Source organism: Cynocephalus volans, chromosome 1, assembly GCF_027409185.1.
Source record: "Cynocephalus volans isolate mCynVol1 chromosome 1, mCynVol1.pri, whole genome shotgun sequence".
NCBI classification, from domain to species: Eukaryota; Metazoa; Chordata; class Mammalia; order Dermoptera; family Cynocephalidae; genus Cynocephalus; species Cynocephalus volans.
In genome coordinates, this window is record NC_084460.1 from 208,085,496 (window position 1) to 208,107,968 (window position 22,473).

The 22,473-nt window shown below is 35.8% G+C and overlaps 1 protein-coding gene across 1 annotated transcript in view; it reads left to right on the forward strand.

The window, feature by feature from the left end:
* The window catches only part of THSD7B (thrombospondin type 1 domain containing 7B), a 691,892-nt gene that overhangs the window by 339,964 nt on the left and 329,455 nt on the right, over positions 1 to 22,473 (forward strand). The window contains exons 10-11 of the mRNA XM_063077053.1: positions 3,130 to 3,259; positions 6,434 to 6,537. Coding sequence (XP_062933123.1) covers positions 3,130 to 3,259; positions 6,434 to 6,537 — 234 coding nt within the window. The remainder of the gene's footprint in view (positions 1 to 3,129; positions 3,260 to 6,433; positions 6,538 to 22,473) is intronic.

The window sequence follows — 22,473 nt, forward strand, 5'->3', positions numbered from 1 at the left end:
AGAATCTATCCTTTTCAACCTCCAACCTCAACATCTGTAGGGCATGAAAATCAATGCAACTATCTTTCTCAAACTTTGAATCCTTTGACCTGGAGTCACACCATAAAGGCAGAATACCTCTGTGAATGTGTATCGTGTGTGTTGTGTGTGCGTGCACATTGCAGAAGAGAGAAGCACTGATTCATGTTCTAGGTCTAGTTCCCTTTAGGGTGTCTCTCTCAATATGAGGTGAAATGTCCCTTTCATTTTTTTTTTTTTTTTAGTGTCTTCAATCTTAATTTCCAGTCTCCTAAGATAATATTTGGACAAAACACACACACACACAAACCCACACTCATACACATTCTAAGGCTAAACAATAATTTTTACACATTCTAAGGCTAAACAATAATTTTTAGAGTAAATACAGTGTAATTGGAATTCACTGGGAGTGGGGGAAAATACTTTTTCCTAAATGCATAATTATTTACCAAGATTGTCCCCACCCAAATGAAAATGGCTTTTCCTATTATTATGCAAAACTATTTCAGTTACATTTTTCTTTATTGTTAAGCTGCTATTTCTGTACTCCCCATAGGGCCTTAACTACATTTTTAAAAAGTGCAATGACAACATTCCCCTATCAAATAGCAGAATTTCTCCTTTGACTTTATTGACATGTTCTGTCAGGAAACAGGTGGCCCATCAAATGGGGCAACTGAAGAAAATTTAATGAAGGGACTATTTACAATGGAGTGGGCAGTGTTAACGTAAACTAGCAGGGGATGATGGTTTAGTACCTGAGCTAGTGATGGCTGGGAGCCTGAAAGATGGCAGGAAAGGGCAATTAGTGGAACCCAATGAAAATAGCTGTAGGCAATTGCCACTCATAGGAACTGGGTCTTTTGGTAGAGAGAGGGAGACAGCTTGAGGTGATGCAGAGGATGGAATCCGGAATAAATTCCCTGACCTCTCTATCGTCTTGCCCTCTTTTTTTCCCCCATCCATTATGTGCCTCATCCCCCATTGGCCAAACCCAAACCTTGCCAGTGGGCAAGGGGACCACTGATGCAATCCTCCTCTGGTTAGCTCCTTAGGTGCAGAGCAGGTTAAAGAAGGACAAAGACAGTAGCTATGGAGCAAATGGAAAAGATCCTGTACATTTCCTTCACTTCCAGTTCAAGGTCGCGAAATATGCAGACATACTGGTCTCTTTTCCGTCTCAAGATCTTGTGAAAAATGATAGAAAAGGACTTTTCAAAGCCCTAATTCCTTGTGAAAAACAAAAGGAGAGGGCCATCAGTGGATGAGAGATCTAAACTCACTTATGGAAGCCAGACATTAATGGACTAGACTGAAGAGCAGAGAGACTGATGACACAGCCCAGGAATCCACCACCTAACCTAGCAGGAAGGTGGGTGTGGTGGAGGCAAAAGCCTGTCCTCCCTGGGGGACTCTGCAGAGCTGTGGGGCTGGTCTGACGGAGGACAGGAATGAAGAGCAGGGCCGAAAGATAAAAATAGCTATATGATTGTAAAAATTTGAAAGGTAGTGCAAAGTAAATTCTCACCAATTATAGCAGAGTGCCAAAAGGTAATGTCTAACGTTCATAAATCAAGAAGTAATGACACAAGCATGTTGTTTATAGATTTGGAGGTAACCACAGGAGAACTGAATACAGAAACAGTTAAAAGTGTTCCCTCTGAGGAGGAAGACAAGGAGTAGGGGAGTTCAGGTAGTGGGTAGTTGCTTCTCACTGTAAGTCTTGTATTAATGATCTAAAAAAAATGTGCATGTATAATTTTAATAAATGCTCCTTTTTCTTTTTTGGTTTTGCCCCACTTAGTTCACTGAATTTCTAGAGATTAACCTCTTAACATGATTAGGTCCGTTACCTGTCCCATACCTACCAATTAATTCCTTTTCTCCTACGTTTCCCCTTCTCTGTGTTCTTTGTAACCTTCACTGTGCTCTCTCGCTCTCTTCCACCTCTCCGTGTGCACACTCTCAGGCCTGACACACGTACCTTTCTTCTGAATATAGTCATGTGTCTTTCTCTGTAAATTCCTTGTGCTCTTATGTCTCAGTGCCTTTTCTCAAACTGATTTCTTGGCCTAAAATGGCTTCATCCTATATATATCTTTTTCTATTCAGCCTTCAAGACCCAGGATAAATCTGCCTCTTCTGTGAGCTCCTTTCAGTTTCCAGAATAAAAAATGATTACTCTTTCTTCTTTACCCACCTAACAATGTATCACTATCTGATATTTTTCACACTCTACCATGTCTTGTGACTAGTTGTGTATATATTTGTCCCCTTTTCTTCCTGTGTAGTTGTAAATTCTGTACATCAGAAATTTATGTCTGCTTATTTTGTGCATACAATATTATTATCTTGCACATGGTAATTGAAATAGTTGCCAAACATTATAACAATAATTGTTTCAGAAGATATTTAAAAATTGTGAAATAGAACAGTCTCTACCACATTAAAGTAAGCATCAGTTGTCTGTTTTTGAGGTGCCTATTACTACTTCTGTGTCTCAGCAAAACCACGAAGTAAACAATATTTTGTTCTTTCCTAATTTTAGTGCCTCTTCTCTAAATTCCAATTACATGCATATTGGTTATGAGGTTGTGAGGATATGAAATATAATAAATGAATACCTATAAATAAATAGATTATAAATATATTAATTTTAAAAGGAGTATTTGTTTTATAAAAAGTAGCCTAGAGAGGGAAATGCCTTACTCAAGGGAGTTAATTGCTAATAATAAAACTCCAGGCTCTTGAACTATTGTTTTGAAATCAAGGAAGATTTTGGGGGCCACTCAGATCATGCCATGTAACTCTCATGCCATTGGTAATATAGATCCTAGTTAATTTAAAACACATTAAGACAGTGGGAAACAATCTTTGCATATTAGAACACGTACATATATTTGAAATCCAAATTATGAAGTATAGTATGTCTATCTCACAGAAGTAACTTTAAGTATTAAATTCTCATCTTTGCTTATTATTCTTATTTCCTAGGTGTCTTTCTACATGTGTTTACTTTACCTCTCCTTTTTTTTTTGATTTGCTTTCTGAATTTTAATCTGCATCAACATAAAAGGGCACTATAATTTTATTTTTCCTTTACTTCAGGAAATGCCACAATAAAACAGTCTCGATACAGGATTATCATCCAAGAAGCAGCCAACGGAGGCCAGGAATGCCCTGATACCTTATTTGAAGAGAGAGAGTGTGAAGATGTCTCATTGTGCCCTTTATATTGGTAATTAGTTACCTTTTTAAATTATCATTAGACATTAGTATAAATCATCACCTTTTTTTCAACGAAATATATGGTTGTTTAGTAAAAAATAAGATGAAGTAATGTTGTATATCTTCAAATACTTCAATGTTTCCACTCTTAAATGGAATATATTTGGAAGGAGTAAAGAATATGAAAGTCTGATTAACAGGGGAAAAAACATGTTTTGACTGTAAGTTTGCTGCTGGACTTCTGCCACTCAGCCAATTAATTTTGAGGATCATGATTCAAAGAGATTCAGGATGACGTCCTTACCTGGGGGAGAAAAACAATATATACTCGTGTGTGTGTGTGTGTGCATGTATGCGTATACATACATACATGAGCACACACACCCACACACACACAGAGGAGGTAACCAACCCTTACAGTATTGTTCTCATCCTAAAACTTTAATCAAGAATTAAGAACAAATTTGTATTCTCTTAATAATTATTCATTTTAATTAAAATTGGTTTTGGACTCAATTTTTATTACATACATATTTTGAGAAACCATCTAGTTAGAGAAAAAGCTTCACCCATGGATAAAATATTTTTTAAAAAAATGAGTAACTCTTAAACTATATATGCTCCCTACACATTACATTCCCTCTTGGCAAATCAGTAATTATTATTTCTAAAAATTATACCTGCAGTTTTGGTGTTTAGCTATAAACTTCTACTTCTATAACATTTGACAGCTTTAAATTTGATTAAAACATTTCTTCAAAGTATATTTGGATTATATTCAATCACTGTTGAGTTGTATTGATTTGTGAAAATAGCCTGTGGCCTTAAAAATCATATAGCTTTATCAGCATGCTTAAATATGTCTTTGTTAAAAATGCCTAGTATTTCTCCTGATTGTTCGAGAAACGATATCTTAAAGCTGTAAAAATCAAGGGATAATTTTTTCAGAAAATGTAAGTTATTTTCTTTTTTTTAAAGGAGACTTCTCACTTTAGGTAAAGTTTAGGAGTATCATTGAAAAAATCTAAATTGCTATCAATTTTATCATCCTTTACTCCCATTGTTTCTCTCTGATGATCAATTTGGGGAGGATGAAAATAAACATTGGGAATGTGCACAGACTACCAGTTTTCCCTTATTAACCACAGGGCCACTATGGAAACATTGTCAATATTCATCCTTTTGTACCATGTATTGAAATTTCTGAGCCCAGCAAAAGAGCTCTCAAGGAAAGCAGCCAAGTGAAAAAAATAACCAAATCAAATATTAGACATTTTTATGAACCCAGGGCTATTATAATCAGATAAAGTTGTAGAAACTGTTAGTGGGCTCTTCCATTCTGTTGCCCACTCTCTTTAATCTCCTGTTGCACTCAATTTAGCCATCCATGTTTGAACTCATTTCCAGCATTGACCTCCTGCCATTTTCCCCAAAATCAGTTCCCATGTGTATGGGTTAGATCATTGTATCATTTATCTGATGCTCAGTTCAAATTGTGTCCAAGCTATCAGCATGATTTCTGCTGCTTAGTAAATCATCCTTCAATTTTGAACAAGATAATTCTGACTTAGAGTTTGCTTTCACCTTCATTGTAAGATAGAGGAAGTTATTTAAGAAGCAAGTTAAGATAGGCTTTTATCATTATCTTCTTACATATTTTTGACTCCATTAAGGTGACATATTCACATTTTTACCAAATTAAAACAGAATCCAAATGTCTATTTAATTTTTCCTGTGCATTTAAGCATCTCCAACACATTAAATTAGTAAGTAATGGAAAAGACATGACAGAATCCTTTATCCCTAGGTAGAATTGGCAATGAGATGTAGACAAGAGTATCCAGAGACTTAGGGCTGACAACCAGCTTGTTCTGACAGTCTGGGACATATCATTTAACCTCTCTGAGCCCAGGTTTATCATCCTAAAACTGAAAGTTCCATGAGAGAATTCTAAAAATTCATTCCTTCCCTTTCAGTCTATTCAGCAAACTGAAAGAGACTGTATTCTTTGGTTTTATTTTGTTCTAGAAAACCTGTGTAAACTCAAAGGATCTTTATGAATGATATCTCCTAGTTGAAAAGTTCGCCTAAAACCCCTTACCATTTTAGCTTCTGTGTTTTAGAATCATGCTGAATGAGTCTGTGCATCGACCAACTAAATTTACAACTATTTAAAATTAATAGGTGATTTCTTTAAACATGAAAGGTTTTCTGTTTAACTGTTTCTTGATTTTTCCCCATCTCTTCGGTTATTCCCATTAGGAAGCGCACTTGAATGATGTCAATGATGTTTTTATTTTATTTCATTTTTCTTATTCTTTCTTTTTAATTTTTTTGAAGTGGCTCTCCTAGCAAAAGTACTGGCTTATCTGAAAAAAATGTGAAAATATACTTAATGAAAGAGCAGAACCTGTGGTTCTACTTATGGCTTGGGTTTTCTGGAACATTGTGAAGAGACAGGTTTAAGGACGTGGCTCATAGTCTATACCCTGTGAGTCATAAACATAGAGCTTTGTCGATGTGAGAGAAGAAAAACCAGAAGACTTCCCTAGAGACTATTTACTCTGAGGAATAGAAATCTTGGTATTTTATCAGAGTTGGGTCCATTGGTTTTCCCTAAATGAACTATCAGATAAGATAGGGTCCCAGGCCCCCACCTGTCCTTTTATTCTTTAACCTATTGAGATGTTTGAGTTACTTCAAAGTCCCAGAAAGCACCTTATAAAAAATTAGAAACAGAAGATCCAGTGTGAAGGTTTGCACTCCAAACTTTCAGATGTTCAAACTTTGATTCTCTAATACTCCAGTGGGACACAGGGATTTTCTCTCTCTTTTTTTTCTTTTATTGTTTTCTTGAAACAATTTTAAGTTCATAAAGATCTACACCTTCCAGATCAATCTGTGCTTCTAATGTTTTTTGTGGCTACTTTTCTGTATGAACTACCATCTATGCAAAAAATGTCCAAATTCTAAAAAATGGAATTATTGCATAAACCATGAATCTGCAGCAGAGTGGATTATTGTCATCTCTAGTGCTTGACAGGGCTTGATTTTATGACATCGCTTTTGAGTCCATTTTTATTTAAAATCTTTCCTTTTTTATTTCAAATTTATCTATTTCAAGTATTCTATTTGTATGTTTATCATGGCAAAATGTCTAGTCCACTTTTCTTTGTAATCACAGGTGGAAGCCACAGAAATGGAGCCCTTGTATCTTAGTGCCAGAGTCTGTCAGGCAGGGACTCATGGGCACCAGTGAAGCCTGTGGAAAGGGGTTACAAACAAGAGGTAAGGGGCTTTTTAAATAGTTTTATTTTATTAATATGCAATTTAAAATCATGTTATTCTTATAATATGTTGCTTATTTTTACATTTGGATAAGTTGTGATATTATTGAATTAGATTATGTTTACCAGTGCTTGCGTTTAAGTTTGGCTTTTGTTAACATTGATATTAGAACATGTTTTAACTGTAACCAATAGTGCACCTAAGGACTAAAGCAGTGAAAGCAAATATCTGTACTCAGTCATAGGATATCCCAATGCTGGTGTTCCAAATTCATGTTGGATACTAGCCAACGAATGAAAATATGTCAATATTAGACCCAACAGTATACCTTGCACTTTTTAGGTGCTAATTAAATATTTGTTGTATGAATGATAGAATAACCGAATAAATTGACTAATCTTAATTACCATGGCTTACACATAATTGTTATATACTTACTTTCTATATATTCTATTTATAATATGAACAGAAAGGAGCTATTAAAATTTCTGGAAGAGATATGAATAGGCTTCTAGATCTGAGTAGAAGTGCCTTTTATCTCCAGTGTCTAGAAGGTGTGACAGATATCTGAAAAGCACTAAGCGAATCGTCAGATGCTCATTTTCCTCTTTTATTCATAATCCAGGTGCCAATAATATGAGACTTGATAAGAAGTGCTTTATTCTTAAAATCTGACGACTCTGTTGCTAAAGAGATGTGTGTAGCAAAATTAGACCTGTGGGACCAATTGAATTATACTGGTTTTATAAGTAGTATTCTTTTACAAGACATATTTTGAATCAAGTTTTTCTTCTTATTGCTCATAGGTTATACTTTGGAAATGATATCCCTGTCAAAATATTTACAGATGAATTTGATTGACCAGTTAGTTTGATTAAGGACTGCTATGAGGATCTAGAATGACTTTGTGTAAATTACAAGAAGGGACCACTTAAAACATTTTATCTCCATATGTTATAAAATTGTTATAATAATATATTGTTATTATAAGGCTTTTCCCTACTTTCTGCTAGAAAAATTGTTATGAAATATTTAGATCAGCAATATCTACCATATAAATGATGCAAACAATTTAACTCTAAATGGGATATGGACTTTGCTACTCTGTGATACTGGAGTATGATATCATATGGTGTTACATACAGTATTATGTAGTATTGTCACATAATAAGCAAGTTATTTCATATGTCCTAAAAGGATTTTTCTTTGGATTTCAATTCTAGCTAGATGTCTGATATTCCTTTAGACTAGGCAAGTGCCCTACTTGAGTTTTCTCTAAATTAGACATGAACATTAGAAAATTCCTGGTGTTCAGTTGGTGGGCAATATGCAGTTTTAAAAGTAGTAGGATGGGTCTTCAATTTTGAATAAATGGACGAAAATCATTTCTATCCCTATCTTTTCTCTAAAAGTACTTAAAAACCATCAAGGAAAATAAGAAACAGTAACGTGGAATTAATCACCAATGAGATCCCCTTTATAAAATCACTTCAAAGAACAAGGTGCACAATAAACTTAGCTTCAAGTGAATTAGGAGCCTCTGTAACCTTGATCACTGTATATGAATTTAGAAAGTGAAAGGAGATATAGTAAAACACTTTGCAGAACAACAGGATTATGCCTAAGTATTGGGGGGAAGATATGGGGGGAGAGAAACAAAATAATTTGGCCTGAACAACTCCAGAAAGACACCACATTCTGCAGAAGGGAGTGTACGTGTGTGTGTGTGTGTGTGTGTGTGTGTGTGTGTGTGTGTATTAGGTGGGGTGGAGGATAAAAACAGGGTCTTTACCAGTCTGAATAAAGAGCAATGAGCCCTCTCTCCCAGTTTCTAACCTTTCACGCTGACCAGTCAGGTTCCTATCACTTTCTGTTGTAGGAGCCTGGAGGTTTATTCTCCGGGTATATAGAATCAGAGATGTTGTGGATACTGGACAACAGGCAGAGGACAGTGGAGATGAGAGGTTAGACTGAAATCAGGAGGATCAAAGGAAAATCTGAATAAGGAATTATGAAACCCTCAGTTCCCTTGAGTTTAAAACTGCCAAGAGTTGAAGAAAGATAAAACAGAAGATAAAGGGGAGAAAATTATGTCAGAAAATTTATTCTGGTGTCCTCTTCAATTTCTTTCAGCGGTGTTTTGTAGTTTTCATTGTAGAGGTCTTTCACCTCTGGTTAAAGGTTAACCTCTACATTGTAGAGGTTTTTAACCTCTGGTTAAATTTATTCCTAGGTATTTCATTTGATAGCGATTATAAATGGGCTTGCTTTCTTGATTTCTTTTTCTGCTTGTTTGTTGGTGTATAAGAATGCTACTGATTTTTGTGTATTGATTTTGTATTCTGCATCTTTACTGAATTTGTTTAAGAGCTCTAGGGAGATTTTTGGTAGAGGTTATGTGTTTTTCTATATAGATAGGATCACGTCATATGCGAAAAGTGACAATTTGACTTTGTCTTTTCCAATTTGGGTGCTCTTTATTTCTTTCTCTTGCCTGATTGCTCTGACTAATACTTCCAATGCTATGTTGAATAGGAGTGGTGAGAGTGAGTGTGAACTCAGTTGTAGGAAGGCCAGCTTGAAGTTATAACTTCTCATGAGAGATTCTTTCCTCTTGCCATACAATGCTGTGTTTTAGAATTGCAAGTGGCCTTATGAGACCTTCTGCTCGGTGAGTTTATTTCTATCTAATTCACCCTTGAACACTGAGGGCCAGCCTTTGTGGTCATTGCTTCTCGTGTGGGACTTTTAAAGATTCTCCATAGCAGGCCTTAGATTTTTTCCCCTATGCATTATAAAGCCATAAAAGTGGAATCTCAGATCTCCAAGATTTGATAGAAACCTTCAGGATGAAAGTCATCTTTCGTGCTTACCTGGCAGGGTCCCTTGCTTTCACTTTGTTTTGGGCTTTATGGATTTCCTGCTTTTGGACCAGCCCAGTAATAAATTTGGAAGATATTTATTTTATCCAATGTTTTTTCTCTTTTTTATTTGAAAGGATTTTTTTAGTATTTCTAAGCCATTATACTGACAGTAAAAAGTACCCCTTGTTTTATTTCATTGTGTTATGTTGCTCACCTATTTAATTAGTTCACAGTTAAGTATTCATTTATATAATACTCTTCTAATTATAAAAAAAGAAGAGAAAAAGAAAGTAGAAGAGCATGTGAAATTACAGATGTAGCTTAACATCTATACCACCTCCAAGGAGACGGGCATGTTGGATGAGCCAGTTGTCCCATTCTTCAAGGAGAGCCAGGTGTTCTTTCTGCTGAGTTTCTTGGGCTTAATCTTAAAGAGAGAATGGTGGTTTAGCTTTTATGGCAATTGAAAGTATAAGAGGAAGGAACTTAAATATTCTAATACACTTTGAGGAAACTGCCCTTAAAAAAAACTTGAATACCTAAAAAAAAAAAAAAAAAGTGAAGGTATTCCTAGAAGGGGAGTAAATTTGTCCATGGACTGATTCTTAGTTTGGAATCCACAGTAGTTACTTTTAAACTGGCTTAATGGACTTTCCAGTATTTTTCTTTTCTTCTTATTTGTCAGCTTGCAGATACTCTATCAGCAGAAAGACTTGCCATCTATGTCATGATAATGGATACAGAGGATGTATTGGAGATCGAAGTTGTCTTTGCCTAAGATATCTTTGACTTCTTTGAAGAACCTGCATTCTCTTCTGGTTTATTTTCACTAAACAGTGTTTATTTGTAGCAAAGGTTGCAGATCTCTAATCTTTGTCAATCTTTTTGTTTTTCTGTAATTGGTTTTTGTCACAGTGAGAGGCATAGTCTTTTTACACAATAGTTTTGATCAAATCTGTTTTACTTGCATTCAAGGAATCTCTTTAAAATAAAGCTTCCTTTCTATTTAAAAAATTGGTCAAAATAATCTACTTTCAAGATAATTTCTGGATTACCTTTATTTAAAAAAAAACATGATGGAGTTAGAAATAGGTAGGAAGAAATTAAGGAAAATGGAGATCTAATATCTTAATAGTATAGCAATAATACCTGGACTTCAAAAATGAAAATTCATATGAAATATGTATTTGTGTGTTCCTGCCAATTTAGGAAGATATGCTTTATTTCATAGAGTATTTCATAATTAATTTCTCTCTAAGGCTTGTAATATGTGATCAAATTTTTAAGAAGTGATTTATATAAATTTCCAAGATTATGTAAATTATATAAATATATACTATATATCCATATAAAACAGAGTCAAGTAGATAAATTATGTGAGCTGGGTGCTGAGGAAACAATTCATGTAGTAGATCTGGGTACTCTAATTATCTGACCAAAATAGTTGTTATGTTATATTGTTAAGTTCTATTGTCTTCATGGAGAGAAGGTTAGAGACAAAATGGTAACCTACCATAGCTCATTAGCCAACTTTTGTCTAGAAAACACACAAATACAGCAAAAATACACACTTTGAAATAAAGAAATCATTATGGCCTGTCAATAAAATGTCAAAATAGCCAATCAGCTAGTCACATTTTTCTTTCTGATGCCAGGGATTTTTGCATTTTAGGAGACAAAGAAGATACTGCTGGATCATTGGACTTTTATTCTCCAGATGAAGGAAAACATTGCCCCTTAACTGTGTAGTTGCACAGGTTTATTCTCTGTCATATTCATCTACATAAATCACAAACAAAAAGCCATTTTAGTAGATTCAAAAAGGAAAATAAATATACAGGTTTGAATTATAACTGAGCAATAGCCAAAACTGAAGATAGTCATAGCTTTTTTGTATTTCTAAATAAAAATATTTTCATTTTTGATGTGGGAGGAGGAGGGAAAGGATTTGCTGGGAAGGAAAGTGGAATAGCTTCTTCTGTTTTCTTCAAGACTTTGATGAAACTGAGCTACATGAGCCATGATCTGTGGGCATTTCTAGTAGAGACTGGGGAGCGACTGTAGTCTGCCTTGGGAACCCCTTCCACAGATGTAACTGTTTTCTGAATGAGCAAGGACATTTGGCATTACCTTCTGTTGGGAGCTTGCTTGCACAGAAGAATCCAAGACCAACGTTGCTATTTCAGTTCTTTATTAGTTTACAGCTCTTTTTGGTGTTACAGCTCTTTTTGGTGTTACAGCGCTTTATTGCTTGCAAGCATGGAGAGCCCGAGCATCAGGCTAGTGTCTCCCCGAATGAAGGAAAAGGACAGCCTTATATAGCCAAAACTTCGCACCCAAGTTCTCATTTAGGTCCTCTTACGCAAATGAGGGATGAAAGTCTGTTAATTTGTATTGGTTGGTTATGAGACATAGTTCATTGGTCAGTTCTGGAGTCAAATTTGCATTTGGCCCTTAGGGTGGTGCAAAACCGCTGTTACCTTTCGTTAGCACACGGGTGTAGGAAGCAAGCTAGGTTACAGAAGCCAAAGTTCGTGATTAAGACAGCCAAGAATAAAATTTCTAAAACAGTTTCTCCAGTGGAAGGGGGCAGATTTAACCATCAGAAAGTGCTCAGGGTTCCCTGCTTCACTTCCCTGTGGATTTCAAGAAGAGAAGGTATGACCTCACTTCCCAAATCAATGTACTGGGATTTCTGATCTAGACAACAAGCAAATACTTATCTAAACACTCTATTTTCAGTTACTTTTGTGAGATTGTTTTTAATAACTGTGTTTGCCTCATTGGAAAAAGTGGTCTGACCCCAGTATTCTTCGCAATAAAGATCACTCTTAGAAGGAATTCAACTTCAATTCTGACATCAGTACCAGGATAAAATATTAGAGGACATAATATTATTTATTAATTTATCTAGTTAATTAGCAACATATCAAAATGATTGATTATTAATATTTTAAGGACCTTTAAAATCATTGCTCCTAAATATTATGATATTTTAAAGAGTAAAAGTAAAGGAAGATCAGGTTAAAATGTAGAAATTAAATTGACAGTGTAGGGAAATTAAAATATCCTCAGATTATGGCAAAAAATGGATTTTATAATACTGTAGGCATTGATTTTAGAGCAAAATGTGGGATTCAAAGCTAAGATTGCACGTTAGTAAGTGTATAATGATTCTGAGAGGTATTTTTCATTTCCTTTGCATGATTTAGAGTAGGATTATCTTGTGGCTTCCATGGTTGCTGCAGGTAGAATATGCACATTTTAAAAAAATTGGTGATAAATTAAAAATAAACATTAAAGGAGATAAGCAACCTAAGGCCTGATGCTTTAGTAGCACAATGTTAACTAATTGCAGACTCAGAGATGTTGCCTTTCTCCGGCATCTTCATTTTCAGCATAATAAGCTATGACACGAAGGACAGATTAACCCTTCCTTCCACATCCACTACACCCACATCCCCTGCAGATAGTTTGGGGTGTGAAAGTGCGGGGCTGGGGGTAACGTTTTTCCAATTGATGAATACAATAATTTGCAAAACTCAGAGCAAGAAAGTCTCTTCTAGCTACATGGTTCTGAGTTACAGAACTGTCTTGCCTTCAGGAATGCTAATACAAATTTCAAAGTCTACTGCAAACTGTATAAATGTAATAAGATTGTATGTCTCTTGTCCAGGTCAAAAATTACATCTCTTCAAATAGATGTGAATCCACTGGCTCTGTTAACATTTGGGTTACAAAGGTCAAGGTATTCATTTCTGTTTATCTGAGTTGCTATCTCAGGATTGCATCAGAAGCATGCAATGTTTGCACATTTTTGTTTGCATTTCTAAAGAGAACAGAAACATCAACACTCCTTCCAGGAAGCAGCAAGAGAAAAAGGAGCCCCCACTTGCTGTAGAGCTCTAAAAACTAGCAGAGGAGTGTCAAAACTCAGCTTCACAAACCGATACAAAAGTTGCACAACAGTGCCTTTGTAGACCAACCCGGTTATCAAGGTTTTACATGGCAGGAAAAACAAATACAGAAAAAAAACACTTTATTTATTTAACCAAGGTGTATGGGGAATGAGAATTAAAAACCTACTAGAATTAATTAAATTTAAGTACACAAGATATTTGCCTCATACAGGATATGAAAGATAGGAACAGCAGGCAGGAAAGTTGGGGTTTCATGGAGGCTTTATGTAATTATGAGGAAGGGTTTTGAAAGCCTACTTTAGAATAATGTGTGGAATGGGTTAGAAGGAATACACATAGAAAGCATTTTAAGAAAAAAAAAAATCAATGGACTTAATAGTCAATTTTATGTACAGAGCAAAAGATAATGATGAATTGAAAGTACTCAGTGGTTTAAGGCCATCATTGAGAATGGGACAATATCGACATAAAAAATTGACATAAAAAGTTGACATAAATAGTTGAAAAAAATGTACACACACTCTTGGTGAGAGAGAGTACTTGAATATGCAAGAAAAATCATATCTAGAAACATAATATGTATTTTGTAATCATCTGCTTAAAAGTTACAGTTTTTACCAGTTCTTACCTAAAGAAAGCATGGAGAAAAGGTAGAAGCTGAAGACCGGAGGCAATCCGGTGTGATTTCCTTTGGAATGTGAGACACTTTGACAAGAATCATGGTTGTCTCACTCACTACTGTGTGAGCTTTGTCGAACTACTTAACATCTCTGGGCCTCGATTTTCCTATCTACTGTGGGGATAATAATTCCAGTTTCTTGATGCTTTTACTAGTGCTTATAGTTGCTCTGGAAATTTTTCAGACCTTGGAAGATAGGTGATGGAATTTGGATGTGTTGTCCCCTCCAAAACTCATGTGGAAATTTGATTCCCAATGTGGCAGTGCTGGAAACTGATTGAGTCATGGGGCAGATCCCTCATGAATGGATTAGTGCTCTCCCTAGGTGGGGAGAGTAATGAATGAGTTCTCGCTCTATTAGTTCCTGCGAGAGCTTATTGTTTATAGGTCCCTGGCACCTCCTCTCTCTCTCTCTTGCTTCCTCTCACCATGTGATCCGCTTGTACCCACTGCCAGCTGCCTGCCACTTTCCACCATGACTAGAAGCAGCCTGAGCCCTGTGCCAGATGCAACTGTCCCAGAATCATAAGTCAAATAAACCTCTGTTCTTTATAAATTACCCAGCCTCAGGTATTTCTGTTATAGCAACACAAAACGGACTAATAAAACAGGAATATTTAAAAGCCAGAGAGAATATAAATATTGCAACACATGGTTTTTAAAGTAGTCAAGTGTAGATGAGTAGACAGATTTGTTGGTTATCTGGAAAAAAAATAAAAGGAGGGTTGGTTCTGGGACTTACTTAAATATCCTCTTGGAAATTCTCAATGTAGAGTTGGCATATTAAAGGCTCTTAGAATTGCTGCAATGAAGTAATCTACTAACATTTTTTTTAAGAAACAGAGTTTTCCCAAACTCATTTGCCTACAGCCTGTTTATCACAAAATACCAACTATCATCTTTATGTATCTTTACATAATTGAGAAATGTAAGTGTGATACAAAAATCAAAGAAGGGAAATTTTTGAGCAGTATGTGTATGGTATTGTCAAATGGTTTTTAAATAATTGTATAAATAAATACAGAAGAAAGGGTTTGGCAATCAGTGGACATAGCTGAATATCCAGAGTTTAGTCTCAGCAAAGTACTTGTAAATTTAAAAAAAAAAAATCATAATTTGGGGACAAAGACTGAGAAGAAACAGAGTAGATGAATTTACAGAACGTTTGTCAAAGAAAACTAGGAAAGAAATACCATTATAACTCATGATTCAAAGAGTAAAGACAGGGAAAAGTAGTGAAGGAGGTACATTGAAGCTGTTAGGGAGGGAGGAAGTACTCGAGTGAGCGTGATTCTTCAGACAAAGGGGATGTGAATGAATGTAGAGGTGAATTCAGGAGTTGGAAAGAAGAAAGTCCTTTTCATTTTCTTCTAAACTCCAGGGGAAAATATCAGAACACAGGTGCAGGGTCAATGAGGAAGAAGCATAAAAGAGATTTTTATAAAATGAATCAATGTCCATAGAAACTCCGTTCCCAGTAGTTACCCATGATCTTGTAGTTTTAGCTGCTGTAATCTCTTTTCAGCCTCCAGAGCCTCCTTTATGAAACTCCTTACTCCTGTTTTGTAATTTTCTCCTGGTGCTCACTCCACCTCTCTGAATATTCACGTCCCAAGCTTCTGAGTCTGGCTTCTCTTCCTTCGCTCAAACCTTATGTGACATTATTTCTTCCTGGTACACCTTTTTGCTTTTGTTTTTTTCTCCTATAATATTTCCCCAGATCATATCAATTCCTCCCAGATTTAAGCTCCAGAGATAATCCCCAGGTCTTCATTTCAAGAGAAGTATCTCCCGCAACCCCAGGCTTAGACTTTCCCCCTGCTTGAACATCAGTCATCCTACAGACAATGTACCCATAGTTCAAACTCATTGCTTCTAAAAGTGAACTTATTTTTTACCTCCAGAAACTGAACTTTTCTTCCTGTATTTTCAATCTCAAGGAGTTGCATCTCCACCCATCCATTAACAGAGAGAATCAGCCTTGGAATCCTGTTGGTCCCATCTTTATAAGGCCTTCACAGTCACCTCCCTCTGTTCTACACTGTGAACATCTACCTGGGTATTGCATGACCTTCCAACTGCTCTCCTTGTCTCTGAGCAATTTCTTACACATTCATCATAAGATCTGAAGCCAGGGTCAACTGTGTAGAGTAATTTGGCCGATTGTGTCACTCACCTGCTCAAGAATTTTCAGTGGCTGCCCTTTTCCATTTAAAGCCATCACCATGTGCCACACATGTCTTCCTAAGCTCATGTACTGTTTCATTTCTCCCACAACTGTCTCCCAGAGCTCTTGTCCACTAGCCATGGCTGAGGCACTACTCATAATCCACAAAACACTCGTCAACCCTTGGCTTCTCCTTCAACCCAGAAATCTTCTTACCTTCCTCCACTTATTGGGATCCTAGTCCCTTCTCAGATATTACTTCCTTCTCCGAATAACTTTATTCTTTCATTTGCAGTTAAGCACGTCTCAGTGTACACTCCCTTTTTACTTATATTTTATGCTTTGCAACTATATTATATCTTGAATGTTCCCTTATTAGATTTTTCAGTTCCTGAAATGCAGAGAAGGTACGTTATTCATCTTTATATCCCCAGTGTTCCCAAATATCCTTATATTACACACATAACTGTTGCTCAATAAATGTTTGCTCGACAAATATTAATCTGTCGGCCAGTATAGGAAGTTCAGAACTTTGGCAAAAATATGATGAAAACACATGTAATGCATGTATGATTTTATTCTGAAAAGTCAAAAGCAGGAGTTATAACACATTAAAATTGCTATTATAAAACACTTTTTATATGCTTAAATCAAGTAATGTAGAAAGGAACTGTGCTTATGAGAGGTTAATCTCCTGGAGGCTATCTCAGCTTTACTTTGTAGTGTGCATATTTTACAAATTGCTTCAAAGTATATTTCTAGTGAAAGAAAAATGTGATGATAAAATACCATAAACTTGATTCTCTAATGCTGAGATCATGAACTGAATTACATAATTCATCAGGTGCCACTCCATGAATTTACGTGAGCGTGGGAGGATTTTGTCCTTCACCTATAACAGAGTGGGCCGGAGGGGTTGCTTCTCTTTTTCTAGAGCAGCGTGTATTAGCCAGGTTCTCCAGAGAGACAGAACCAATAAAATATGTACATAAATATATGAAAGGGGATTTATTAGGGGAATTGGGTCATACGATTGTGAAGGCTGAGGAGTACCACAATAAGCTATCTGTAAACTTAATGCCAATAGGGTGGCTCAGTCCAAGACTGGAAGCCTCAGAACCATGGAAGCCAATGGTGTGATTCTCAGTCCAAGGCTAAAGGACTGAGAGCCAGAGGTGCCATTGGTGTAGGTCCCAGAATCCAAAGGCTAAAGAGTCTCGAGTTCTGATGTACACAGACAGGAGAGAAGAGTGTATCCCAACTCCAGTGGATGGAGTGAGAGATTTTTCTTCTCCTCCATTTTTGTTCTCTCTGGGCCTCCAGCAGATTGGATGGTGACCACCCATATTGAGGGTAGATCCTTCCCACCCAATCCTCTCAGGCTTACATGCTAATCTCTTCTGGAAACACCCTCACAGACATACCCCAAAACAATTCTTTATCAGGTTTCTAGGTATTCCTCAATCTAGTCAAGCTGAGAACTAAAATTAACCATCACACAGTATTTTTCAACCAGGGATGAATGTACCTTAGGGGAAATTAGGTGACATCTGAAGACTTTTTTGATGGTCACAACTGGGGAGCAGAGGCTGTCACTAGAATGGTTCTTACATATCAGGAGTGCCAGGGTTGAGAAATCTTGCTTCCAGAACCAGAGGTAGAGTGTTAACTTCTCTGTCTCATGATTAAACAGATCTAATTTGAAAATATCTTTTTATTTTCAGAACTATTAAAAATGCTTCCCATACAAATAATATTACTTACAATTGGTGCTCATTGTTAATAATGTCAGCTAATTGATTAACTGTGTGTATGGCTGCAATTAATTACAAATGCATTTTAATCTGGAGTATTGCTAAACAGTTTTTTAAAGAATCATTTGTTTCAACATGTAAATCCGAGGCACTTCAGAATTTTCAATTGGATGGTGGATGGAAATGTGCCAGTTGCAAAACTGCAAACTTATAATTAAATTCTGAAACACTTGTGTAGATTGAAAATTTGGGTTCTGTGCCATCTATCAGCAACTTCTCTTGAAAGTCTGGGTTTTGGAGTGCTGCATATGGTATAATTGTGCTCCTCATAAGGAGCTATTTATTCTGTGTTTATAAGTTAGAACCTGCTAAGTATAATTTGTATTGGTATTATTGTAACAATCCAATCTACCATTAACACAGTTGGAGTTTAATAAGTACTTTATCTTCCTTGTACTACCAGAAAAATAATTTTGTCTCCATGGTTCTTGTTATCTACTAATATTTTCCCATATTTATTCCCCAACACTAACTACCCATATTGTTGAATTTAAAGACCCTCCCCCTTTCTCTAACTCTCAACTGCAATTTTATCATCTGAGTTATCTCTAATAGCTCTAGACAACTTCTTCCTCATGACCCCCATCAGCATTGGTCTTTCTATGTATAGCATAACTTGCATAAAACTAAATGATAATGTGAATCTTTCCATGAACTTTTTGAAGACCCTCGTATCTCTATCTTTTTCTTCCTTTTCATCTCTTTCTGCTACATCTACCAGAATTGGTTCTCTTGGTTGCAATTTTAAACTCTTAAGTAATAGACATCAATTTTCCCAACTTGTTATTCCTGTATTCCATATTCAAAAGAATGACATCACTGGGAAATTATTCTGGGATCTTTTGAATTCTTAACTAATTATATCTTATTCAGCATAAAATCGTACAGATTCTATTCCAAATCTATTATCTTCTCTCTTTTCTTACTGCTGCCAAGTTTAGTTCAAGGCTTCATCATCTCACCTGGACTATTATATTATTTTAAACTTAATATCTCATTATGTTGCTACATGTTTAATAGTTTTACTATACCCCTGTGCACATCTAAAACATGAAATGTAGGATTATTTACGATCTGGCTCCTACTTTCATTTTTTACCACACTTGGCCTTACCCCTCCAATACCTAATTCACCTTCACACTTAATTTTCCCCAAATGGTCTGGCCTCTTTCTTCACTGTGTAAAGTCTTCACAATGCTTTCAAGTTTGGAGGTTTTCTGTTCTCCCACAGCATCTTTCTTTCAGACTCTTTTAGTGCCCAGTTGTAATTGTTGGTTAACTTCTCTTTCTCTCCTTTGGTCTTTAAAATTCCTGTGGAAAGAAATTGTGTTTCTTTCATCTTTGTACACCCTATACATGGTATTAGGCATATTCTAGCCATTCAATAAATATGAGGAAAATCAATGCTTTGGTGTTTATCTTTTCTTGTGGTCACAGAATTTTAGCTAATGTTGACTTTGTTTTTCATTACAGTAAATTTCAAATATACAACTCATGCATGTACCTATATGTATATATATATATATTGCTGTTGTATAATTACTAACATGATTCTTTCGTGTTTCATTTTTTCCCCTCCTCTCACCCAGTATCACTGGTGATGCATACTAACACATCTCAGATAACAGTTTCTTAGTTAAGCTTGTAATTGGCTCCATTTTCTTTACATTTTCTCGTACGGTCATTATAGAACAACAGGCCTCTTCCAATCAAAACACAAGCACCACCAGCAATATCACAACAAATGCTAAAGAAATAGTCTAAATAAACAAGTTGTCAATTGGCCTAGTTTATAGTACTGTATGGGAGTGGCAGATTCTTAGTCTCTTCCTCTAAAATATATTTAATACACAAATGCACCTATTTTTTCTTTGTATCTGTTCTCTTTATGATTCCCATGGGAAATTTGAACTTTGCTGCAAATCATGCCCTGTTCATCAAACACAGCACAACATTTCAGTCTTAAATAGAACATTATGTCCTACTGAAATGAGAAAGTCTTTTCAGTTAGTGGAATTTTCCTGCTTGTATTTTTTTAAGTGCTTATATTTCTGGTTTTTATTTTATTTTTTTTCATCATACATGTTTGTGGGGTATAATTTGTTGTTTGTACCAGTCTACCAACCTTTCCTCGGCCTTTTCTCTCCACTCCCTATCTCTGCCTCTGGTAATCACTATTCTACTCTCTATTTTTCTCTTTAATTTATTTTTCTTAATTGGCCCATGATAATTGTATATATTTATGGAGTATGATATGATAATGGATACATTCATATTGTATGCATTGGTCATATTAGAGCTCTTAGCATACCCATCGCCTCATACATTTGTCACTTCTTTGTGTTAGGAACATTCAACACCATCTTGACTAATCATTGAAAGATACACGGTATTTTGTTAACTGTAGTCTCCCTATATTACTGTAAAACCCTAGATCCTATCTTCCTATCTCTCTAGTATTGTGTATTCACTAACCATCCTCTGCCCATCCCCCCCATTCCCTTCCCTCTTAAATGCTTATATTTCTTTAAATGCCAAGGCTCTTGGCGAATAATTTGTTTTCATTAATATTTGAGGTCTGAAAGTGTTTTATCTTCTGTTGCCTGAGAATGATTAGGCTTTGCAAATTCATGTCCTATATGACCTCTTCCACTCACTGAGGATTGAATTCCTTTGAATATTATTTATGATACATGTTTTATGGTTATCATTAAGTAATGGTTCAACACATTAACACAGAATGACAAAAGTCATATTTCCATTTTCCTCCCATTGTAAGTGGATCAAGATTCTTTGGGAAAAAAAGTCATTTATGTTGAAATGGCCTTTTTTCTTTGCATATTCTATATCACACATTTATTTTATGTGTTCTTTATTGACCCATAAGTTCCTAGACTATGAAGAGAATTCATGGCATATGTTGTTTGCAAATTTATTGTCATTCATATTGTGCTCACCTAGACTTATTTATTAGTTTTCTTCAGCTTAACCCTTATTGCACTTAAGGATTATTTTTCCTCCTTTTATTTACTTCTTAAAAACTATCTGGTGTTACTTTTTTAGTTATAGTGACTCAATTTGTTACCCAATCTAACATAGAACTTTCTAGGAAACAGAGGTATTCTACAACATGAAGGACTAACATGGGCCTTAATAAGTCTCCATTAATGTGACTATCTAAGCTGGGTAATTATCTACCTGGAACGCTGTAGAAAGCATTTCTTCTCTCTTTCAGATTCTGAGATTGACAACAATGTAGCTACCATAGAGTCTAAACTCATAATGCTAGTTAGGATTTTAAAACATTCTATGCACCTTATTTTTAGTAATGGTTGATTAACACCGATATTATAATTGAATGCTTAAAGAGTTTTTAAAAGCAAATACTCTGCATATGAAAGGTCAGATAAATTGCAGATATTTTGAAGAAACTCCCTAACTCCCTTATCCTTGTTTTTGGAATCAATAACTGCAAAGAGGTGGGAAAGGAAGGATACAGAATAAAGCTCCTACAACCTGAGCCTCCACCTGGTTTAGATCCCTGTAAGCTCCCATGACTAGGAATTCATGGATGTTGTGGCTCTCTTGCTCATTGACTGTTGTATTTTTTTTTTTTTTTTGACCGGTAAGGGGATCACAACCCTCGGCTGGTGTCATCTGCACCACACTCAGCCAGTGAGCGCACCGGCCATCCCTATATAGGATCTGAACTCGCGGCCTAGGCGCTACCAGCACCGCACTCACCCGAGTGAGCCACGGGGCCCACCAGACTGGTGCATTCTAATGCACTCAGTCTCTGCTCAACCAAAACCACATCTTCAAACTGAGCTCCCTATAACTGCCATAACAGAATCAAATATTTGGCGTATGTTTACTGCTTTTCCTTTTCTGTATTTGTCTCCAGTGAACTGCTTTTTCATTCTTATTTTTTAAAACTTGGTTTTGCTCATTCTTGTTTGGATTTGTTGTCTTTTTCAAAGAATTATAGATGTGAAGGCTGCAGGGTAACTGAGAAAATGTCTAGTAGGATGACCCCACTGTCCTGCCATCCTTTCCCCAGCCTTCCCCATACATTTTCTGGGTGAGTGAATTCACTTTGGTCAGATTTGAGAATTTTTTAAAAAGCCACAGATTCTAGGTTAAAAAAAATGCTCAGTTATCTAAAAATGAATAAATTGGTCACCAAAAAGAAACTTTATAAATATGGAAATTTCTGTATTTAAAGCAAAGTTCCATCATGATTCACTGCATGACCTTGAAATTGGTGTTGTACATTACTTTCTCTTCTCACACTCCTGGAATGAACCCAAAGTGCCTAGGTTCTATAGCATAGAAGATAGTCTATACCAATTTTACTAAATGAATTTGGTGTAAGCTTTATTTAAACATAAATAAATTTTCGGGGTCCTTAAAAAGTTCATGGAAAAATTTGTAGTAACTCCTAATTCTATTTTCCCATTAACTTTTTGAATTACCCTTGTATATTATGTAG